The sequence below is a fragment of the Sodiomyces alkalinus genome, assembly GCF_003711515.1.
Source record: "Sodiomyces alkalinus F11 unplaced genomic scaffold SODALscaffold_3, whole genome shotgun sequence".
Lineage (NCBI taxonomy): Eukaryota > Fungi > Ascomycota > Sordariomycetes > Glomerellales > Plectosphaerellaceae > Sodiomyces > Sodiomyces alkalinus.
In genome coordinates, this window is record NW_021167081.1 from 2,952,084 (window position 1) to 2,961,659 (window position 9,576).

Sequence of the window (9,576 nt, forward strand, 5' to 3'; positions counted from 1 at the left end):
TATCGCTACGAGGACGCTTTTTATTATCTTTATTATTAGTAGTATCCTTAGTATTAGGGAGGTTCCTGAGGGTCATAAAGGTGCCTCTCCCGACTCTAGGCTTTATAGCGCAGGATTATAGGCTTTTTATATTACTAAGAACCGCCCTTAAAGCCTTTACGAAGTTATTAATTATTAGCTTATTTTCCGTAATCTTATTATAGTTATTTACTAGGTAGTTATTACTCTATTCCTAGGTAATAGATCTTATAGCTTTTAACGCGTCTTCTACCTAATAGTCCGCGCTTAATAGCTCTAAAACGCCTATATATTGATAGTATATTATCGCTATATTCTAGCTTATAACCTAGCCGTCTATATTTTTAGGTATAGCGTTTACTGGCGTAGTATATCGTTAATATAGGGCTAAAGCTTCCTTATAGAGGTTTATAGGGGTTAGTCCTATATACGTGTATAGGAGAGTAATCTAAGCCTATAAGTTATTTACGGTATTATTCTATAATTAAGCGAGGAGGCTATATAATATAGTATAGATAGTCCTTTCGATATAGGAGCGTACCTTATTAAATTTCTTCTACTATATATTATAGTCTGCCTTTTCCTCGCGGTATACGCGGTAATCTTATAAGTAGTGTGTACGCCCCTTTTCGGAGAGGTTATTAATAGACGTAGGCGTCCTGGTTAGTAGTTCTTTTATTACGGCCGTAGCCTTCCGGCGAGCGGCCGTCTTCCTTTTACCGGCGGCCGTGGCCGTTATAATACTAGCCGTGGTAGCCGTGGCTATAGCGTCCGTGGCGTTTATAGCCTTATCGCCCTTTAGTATAATAGTGGAGGACGGAGTTACCGTAATAGTAGAAGATAGGGTGGCTATAGCCTCCTCCGTATCGGGGTTTATAGCAAGGGCTTTATATTTACGGATATTAGGTAGTATAGGTATAGGGAGGAGATAAGCGTTAGCCTCCTTATCACTTAGCTTTAGATTAAGGTAGTTATCTTAGTAGGAGGTAGATATACTATATACGGCGCGCTCCTAGACTACCTAATCCCTTTAGTTAATAAGGGTAGTAACGGCCGCCTTTTGTTTAGCATTAAATACGTTAGAATATAGCTTTACTAGTCTATTATTTATCGGTTAGTTAATTAATAGGTAGGTTAATTAACTTTTTAATTGCCTTAATTAGGTTAATAGTAGTTATTTAAGAGTGCTTATATAAACGTGATTACTTTTTAGTAGTAGAATATAGGTAGCCTTATTAATATCTATCGTTTAGACGTTATAAACCGGGCTTATAACTATCGCACGTAAAATAGACACTTATATAATTCACTTAATAGAGCAGAAATCTCGTGTGTATATAATATATTAAGTTACATCCTTGTATTTCCCTTATACCCTTAATTTAGGTGGTGAAGACTCTATTATGGGTACTATGTTATTTGGATCCTATCCGGTCTTTTCCGGTATCCGCCCCTGTTATATCCTGATGCCCGAGGTCCGAAGCCCTTAGTCAGGGAGTGGATCCCCCCTGGATCCCCTATGGACCACGTCGTGGTCCTGCCCATGCGATAACAATTCCGCGTACATTATTTATATTCTGACAACAGTCATAATAGTACATAATTGCCTTAAGTAATTTTGACCTATTTTGTGACAATTTTGACTACGCTTTATCTGACAATTACCCTTACTTCTCCTTGTTCTTCGGACTGGCATTTTTTCACTCATAACCAACTGCGACCAAGGGACTGACTGCATAGCGATGATGAAGTCACATCCCAACGGGCACCTCTCCCATCTCAACCGAACAGATGGTTCAGCAACACTTTCTAATGAAGGGTATCAAGTGGTTGCAAGCGTGAACGGGCCGATGGAGGCGCAGAGACGTGAGGAAAACCCTTTCGAGGCGATCATCGACGTCGTATTACGGCCATTGGCTGGCATTGGGGGTAGGATCTTCAAGACGCTCCTTCTCACTGGCTGCTGGGCCCATTTGTAAGAACATACAATAGGGTATTGATATGCATGCACCTCTACAGGCACAAGGGAACGACAGCTCGAGTCCATAATTGAAAGAGCTCTGCGGCAGCTGATACTCGTCAAAAGGTATCCTCGTTGTGTTTTCCAGGTGACCCTCCAGGTCACCCAAACACATCGGGGCGACTTGATAAACGACAAGGCCGTCCAAGCCCACAAAGTGAGTTCATTTTGCTATTTTCTGCTGTGTTTCTCGCCAAGATGACTAGCACCCAAGACGAGGTGGGCTAATTCAACATTGCACAACGCAGAAACTTGCCTGGGTTGCTTCGCTGCTCCACGCTGCGATCCTTGCACTGCTGGCCGCCGCCGTACCACTCAAGGAGATAGCTACTTGCGTGGTTATAGCGACTCCAAGAGAAGCGATGGGTCGCGAACCCATTAGGAACCCTTCCGCTGAGATAATGAGCAAAGCGAAGTCTCTACACCTACTGTGCTTCACAACCAGTGGTGCACTTCTCTTGGCCGAAAGTGAAGGAGAATGTACACTAGAGGAGTGGGACGCAGCCATGTGCGCGGGTCGCGCTACGTGTTGCCGCCAATTACCGATAGGAGAGATAGGCCCTAATGTTGGGTTGACGGGCGTGTGATCCGGCCGGAGCATAGATACAGAAGATGTATGATTGTATTCGTCACACAAAAGAAAAGAAAAAAAGGAAGGTATAGGTGTTCTAAATATATCTACCCCTTTTCCAAAGAGGAATATAGGTCTAGTAACAACCAATAGAAACACAGGAAAGAGGCTCACGTGTTTTTAGTGCGACACACCCCCTAATTACTATACCCTGATTAGCTTAGTAATTACTTAGCCTGACCTCGCCAGCGCCTTATAGTTAATCTTAAAATAGCTTTAAAGAGTAGTTATGTATCCCTTAAAGTCGAGTTAAAAGGCAGGTAAGGAAGCTTATAAAATAAGAAAGAATAATAATAATAGTAGTTAATAATAAAGGAAAGTGCTATTTAAAGTATTTAGTAGATAGGGGAGGTGCCGGATATAAATAAAAGGGTTTTCAGGCTTTTTTTAGCCTTCTTTTCCTTCTTATAACCACGATCCTTTTTTAACGATTTTTCGTGGATTTCGTGCCTCGCCTAATTTTTCGGACTTTTTTCTTCTCTTCCTTTCTTAAATAGCCGCTTTTCCCCTTATAAACGCGCTATAGTAAGTTACCAGAGCTCTAAATCTTAATATAGGTGCTAATAGTAGGCGTTATTTTAGGCCCCCTTAACCCGTTCTTCTAGCGCTAAGGTCGTTAGTGCTAGTCTAACTAAGCCTTCCGGTATAACTAAGACCCCCGGTAAAAAGCCTAATATAAGTGCTCTAGTCCCTTAGCTTCGTGCTTTCGTTTATAGTCGTAAGGCTCCGGTTACTAATAGAGTAGCAGACTCCCAAGAAGCCGACTAAGAAGTCGACTAAGGCCCCGATCTAAATTTTATAACCGTGCCCCTTAATCCCCCTTATATTAGTGTATAAAGGGCATTTATTCTAGAAAACAAAGCTTATTTAAGACCTATATTACTATTAAGGGGCGCTTAACTTATTACCGTAAGTATTATAATAGTAACTATATATACTCCTAGGTATAGGTTCCTACCCCCTAGTTATCGAGATTTACGACCGTGGATAAGAGCTCCGGTTTAAATCCGGATTAAGAATCCGTGCTCCGTTATATTCTAATTACTAATAATAGATCCTAGTTACTTTAGTATACTCCCTCTTATTAATATATTAGTTAACGCCGTGTCTGTTATAAGATTAGACCTAGTTCTACGGATAACGACCGTAAAGTACTTTTTATCGTTTTATTCCTTAATTAACGTGCTCCGGCTAACCTTTCCGGCGTAGTTCCTAGCTAAATTAAAGCAGTATATTAAGCAGGAAATCAAATACCTAGAGGATAATAATACTAAGCGCTTTTTCGACGACAAAGCTCTTAAGTGTATCCCCACGCCCGGGGAAAAGGTCTCGGCCAAGCCTAGCTTCTCGGCTTATTTTAAGAGTTTAGTAGAAGAGGTAGTGGCTCGTCGCCTCGGCGACCAGCTTTAGCAGTAGTAGTAATAGCAAAATATTACGCCTACCGTGGTTTCCGGAGCCCCTTAGGGGCAAGTTATCGCGCCGATTATTAGAAATAGCGCTATTATTAATAATGGTTCGGCTATAGCAGGTAGTAGTGAGATTAGCGGTGGCGGTAAAACCGCTGCTCCGGTCGCTTAAAATAAAGCATAGTAATAGTATTTAGGTTCGCCGGACATTAGTTTTTATATTTTACTTTTAGCTCTTAGGAGTTAGTATATAGCTTAGGCGTTAGGTTAGTACTATAGAGAGATACCACTTTTGCTTTTGCCCTAATCTTACTATTCCGCCGGCGTGCGGTGCGCCTCCGGCGCCTGATTCTTAACGTTAACTTCTCCGGTCTACCCCCTCCGTGCACTCGTTATATTAAGATATATGCGGAAGATCTCGAACTTTTATCGTGGGAGTACCTTCGTTATTCCGTCTACCGGTATAAGGCTCGTAGCTAAATAAACCACCCTGAAGGTCCCTTTACCATGCTCCTATTAAACCTATAAGCGTCAAATATCTATATATCTAAGCCGGGTTTCGATCCTATAGCCGTTATCTACTATCAGCCTAATTATTTAAGTGTTATCGTAATTAATATCCTAAGGGGATTCGGGGTCAAAGCGTATCTCTGCGAATAGGCGCTTTAATCCTATCGTTTCCTTCGCGACTTACTCTAGAGCGAGTAGCTCTATTTTAGTTATAGATATAGTAACGGTTACTTACCTTATCATTTTCTATACTACTAGACCTCTCAATAAGCTAATAAGATAGCCTTATAAAGATTATCGTGTATCGATATCGTTAGTAAAAGAGGCGTTACTCGCGATTACTATAGCCTATAAACTAGTGCTCGATCCGTACTAAATCGAGAGGTCTCTAGTTATATATAAGTAACGGATAGCTTAGTCCGCTGCCTTATAATACTCCGGGGAGGGGTTTCTAAGAAAGCGGGAAAAGATAGATACTGTAAAGGCTATATTAGGACGTATTATAACTACTATATATAGTAATAATCCGACCCTTTCCTAGTACGATTTAACCTCTTAAGCCGTGGTCTCGTCTTCTCTCTTCCGGTATTCTATAATAGGAATAGGAATCGCTAGGTATATATTCGTAGTATCTAAATTAAATCTAACTACGATCTTCTCGATATATAAGTCGTGACTAAGTAGAATCTTACGCCGGGAGCGATCACGCGTGATCTTAATTCCTAGAAACTACTCTACATTACCTTTTCTAATACTTTAAACCTTTTCCTGATATCGTTAATAATTCTAAAGGCGTTTATAGCCGTGTTCGTATAGAATATGACGAGGATATCGTCTATAAAGAAGATAATAAACGTGTCTTAAGCCGCTATATAACATAGATATAGCTCTTCTTTACTAGGCTTTATCCCTAGATCCGATAACGTCGCTATAAAGGTCTAGACCTATAATCGAGGTGAATCTCGTAAGCCGTAAAGTACTTTATCTAGCTCTAAGTATTTATCTGGCTACTTAAACCTATCTAGAAGCTTATATATAACGGGCGTACCTATTCTATTCCTCTCGGCGTTAACGAAGGCGTTAACGATATCCAGTTACTTAATCTCTAGGTTAAATTAAGCGGCTAAAGCTATAATAATACGAAACGACCTTAAAGCGAGCGTTACTGCGTAGATTCCCTTAATCGTTAAGCTTTCCTGGAGATTCCCTCGGATATATAGCCTTACCATATATCTCTTAAGATACCCGCCTTAGTCGAACTTATAGATAAATACCTATTTAAGTAAAAGAGGCTTAGACTTCGCCGATACCCTATTAATTTCCCTTTATATACGTTTCTGAATTAGCTTATTAACCTCCTTCTACGCCGCTTCCTTAAACTAGTCGCGTATAGGATGGTTATAAAGCTCTCTCTAAGGCCTTAGTATAGCCTTTAGGTGGTCGTGATAAACCCTGCCGTCGAGTAAGGACTTCGGTTCCTCTGTTAGTTTCGAATAAGGTTTTATTTTTATATCGGCTACTCCGAATATCACTAAGTAAAAGGATAGGAGCCCCTATATCTTATCGTTATACACTTTTTATCAATTAGATAGGAAGAACGTATATGTTAAGGGTATATCTGGCTCTACTACGTGCGTCCGTGGATTAATCCGAATAGTCTTCCCCTAAGCACGTTAATCTATAATTCGGGCGCTAACCCTTATTATATCCTTAACCTATATACTCCGTTTACGTTAGTGCGTGGTCACCTTAGGATTATTAGTTCGAGATCTAGACGTTAAGGGCTAGTTAATACCGTGACCTGGATTAGGAGTAGCTAGTTCCCGTGCCTTAGTCTATATATTCCTCGCTCCTCCTTATTACTCCAGATTATCTATATTAAGATCTAGTATATATAGCTCTAGCGTGTTAATAGCAGCGTCTCCTTCGGGTACCGTAGTATATATAGACGATAGCTTAATTAAGAGTTCCTCCTATAGCTATGGCCCGGCGCCTTAGTCCTAGTTATTCCGGCTTTACGGATCAGGTATAGCGAATAGAGCTTAGAGGCCTATTAGCACGGGCGGTTCGGGTAGCCTATCGTTAGGACTATTAGTGGTTACATCGGCATTTAGTGGTTCCGGCGCCTCTAGAATAGTACTAGCTACTCCTACCCCCGAGTCTAAACCCGTAGACTCTACTTAATCTTTAGAAGGTGCGCTACTAGATAGGCCGGCGGGCGGTGCTACTTATAGGATAAATTCGGTATCTTTATCTTTATAGTCTTCGTAGGTTATAAGCTAGTTCCTGGGCTCCGGCTCCATAATCTACTCTACTTCTTCGAGCTTCGAGTTATAAAATAACCGCTCGTTAAACTACACGTTACGCGTTATTATAACCTTCTAATACTACGACATCTATATCCTATAGATATTATAGGTAATATATTCTATAAGATACCTAATATAGCCCCTAGGTTAAACCTTATATATCTTTCTCTCCCTTCTAGTCTCCCTATTCCTATCTAAGGGATAAGCGCGGTAACCGTAGGCATACATACCACTCTAATCTAGCCGTAGGTCGGCTGAATACTCTCTTATCTTAAGCGGCGCGTGCCTTTTAAACTATAAGTCTAGTACCTTAATAGGAGACTTCTAACCTAGGCGCTATAATAGAATTATATTATAAAGTTACGCTACCGCTCTTATACTCTCTGGCTATATAAAACCTAGAATACCTACGCCGTTTAGTATAGTGTTAGACTTTATAACGATAGCTTCGCCTGCCCTCTTAATAGCGCTATTTGGTTTTTAGGTATATAAAGGCGCGATCTTTATATCGATACCCTTTATACTCGCCTATAGCTAGGTCCGCGAATCCCCTACTATATACACGATTAAAGGCTTATTATCACTACGTATCTTATAGACGTATAGATTAAACTAACGCGTAACCTATCTCTTAAACGCTTTAAGGGCGTTATAGACTATAACCCTATTTTTCGACACTAAAGGCAGTATATAAATCTAACCGCTATACTCCTCCTTAATCATAAGGAGATAACTTATACTATTATAACTCTCCGGTAATTCCTATAAGTCCTAATAAATACGCTAGAACGGCCTAGGCGAGCGGTAATCTAATAGTCGACGAGACACGACCTAACGAACCTATATTCGAGCATAGGTCTTATACTTAATCCGCTTAATACCTTATATTAATATATTTCTAGCGTTACGAACTAGTGCTCGAAGAGCTTCTAGTCCTAGGTAGCCGGCCCTTAGATACTATAGCCTCTCTTCGTTAATATATAGATAACGGGAATCTCGAGATAGTCGAAATAGCTTCGGAAGCGGCGCTCTTATCGGTTAATCGATAGCTACTATTAGTATATAAATATAATCGTAGCTTACGGGAATCACGCCTTATAGTATTAGTTAAATATATGGGTAAAAAGAAAATGAGAATAAAGTTAGCTTATACTAAGGAATAATTATATTAAAGCGTTATAATAGCTTTAATAAAACCACGCTCTTATCCGCTATTCCGTATCGTAGTGAGTAGTTATATCCCGAATACTAGATCCTAACCTTATATAATAAAGCTTCCGAGATAATATTCGTGTAAAGTCCCTCTACCACGACGACGTCGTTAAGCTCTAAGTCGACTTTCGGGGTACCTAATAGTCTATTAAGAAGGCCCTTAAAGATCCGTTTACCTTTACCGATAATAGGGAATTCCGTGGTGCTGGATTTAATAGTACCGTCTATTAGGACGAAAGATCCGGGAATAAGCAGGTCGATTAAATTAACTAAGTATATCGCGCCGTAATTATCTAAAAGGGTACTATATAAGAGCGGGTAAGCGCTAAATCATAGCGCCGCGTAGATACCGGGAACTTCCCCTATGTCGTAAATAAGGGTTAGGTCTAAGATAGTTATAATAACCTTTAATGGATATCCGTTACCCTTATCGCTACTCTTACCGGCGCTTCCCTATCCCTTCTTTAATAGGGTTTCTTATAGGCTTTTCTACTTTTATTACTATAGCTTTTTCCGGATTCGTTCGATATAATTATCGCTTATCTACACAGATAGCTACTACTCGTATTTACCTATAAGAGTATACTCCACTCTATTATAGAGCTCCGGTTTCCACGAATAGGTCCTATTATAGGGGTATTTATGCCCCTTACCCTTCCCTTTCTTCCCTTTTCCGTTATCGTCGTCTTTATCGGAGCGGTCGCCCAGGGTAGCGTAAACGCCGTGCTTGGTTCTATTAAGGCTAGGAGCGCTTATAATCGCGTTAAATTCGCGGCCGTATATCAGGATATTATTAATTACTTTATCCTTATTCTCCTTACGGGTTAGTTCGTGGAACTTAGCCTCTACCTAAGCCGGGGTAAAACGCTACCTAACTACGACGAGGAAGTTACGGATAGCTATAGAACCCTTAACGTCGTTTACTTTATACTAATAATAGCGCCGGATAAGAGTATTCCACTCTGTATACTACGCTACCACCTTCGTGTTAGCGTTTCGAGTATCCTAGAGGTGCTTATCGTATACTCGATAAATCTCCTTGGCTAAGAATAGTACGCTAGGAGTGAAGTATTTCTTTAATTCCTTTATCACTTATCATATCGTGAAGTAACGGTTTTATTTCCCCTTTTCGTAGTTAGGGTACTTCTTAATAGCTTCCTCGACGGCTTATTAATAGGTAGAGGTTTCGATAGTCGCTTTAAGTATATAATTAACTTTATTAAGTGCCTTAATCGATCGGGCGAGCTTTTAATTACGTGCTATAACCTTATAGCCTTCTAGCTTAGCGAGCTTAATTAATTCCGATATAGTAGGAGGGGTTAGCACCCCGTTAATAACCTAGGTATATTTTTCGCGTAGCTAGTCGATAGATATAGGCATAACATACTCGGGTCGGTCGTCTAGCTACTTCGGCCTATTAGGGTCGAGTAAGGCCTAGACCTCTATACCCTACGTATATAACTTAATATA

The 9,576-nt window shown here is 40.3% G+C and overlaps 1 protein-coding gene across 1 annotated transcript; it reads left to right on the plus strand.

The window, feature by feature from the left end:
• The first annotated feature begins 1,602 nt into the window (after positions 1 to 1,602).
• Positions 1,603 to 2,771, plus strand: SODALDRAFT_293850 (hypothetical protein). Its single transcript, XM_028608727.1, has 3 exons — positions 1,603 to 1,947; positions 2,038 to 2,195; positions 2,287 to 2,771. The coding sequence occupies exons 1-3, from the start codon at positions 1,761 to 1,763 to the stop codon at positions 2,623 to 2,625; spliced, it is 684 nt and encodes a 227-aa protein (XP_028467907.1). The 5' UTR covers positions 1,603 to 1,760; the 3' UTR covers positions 2,626 to 2,771.
• Positions 2,772 to 9,576: the final 6,805 nt, after the last annotated feature.

What these genes read in the sequence shown, in the direction of transcription:
- SODALDRAFT_293850 (XM_028608727.1), top strand. Translation starts at nt 1,761, where the DNA reads ATGATGAAGTCACATCCCAACGGGCACCTCTCCCATCTCAACCGAACA. An exon ending in GCCATTGGCTGGCATTGGGG is followed by an intron (nt 1,948 to 2,037) that starts GTAGGATCTTCA and finishes GCACCTCTACAG; the next exon opens with GCACAAGGGAACGACAGCTC. An exon ending in AGGCCGTCCAAGCCCACAAA is followed by an intron (nt 2,196 to 2,286) that starts GTGAGTTCATTT and finishes TGCACAACGCAG; the next exon opens with AAACTTGCCTGGGTTGCTTC.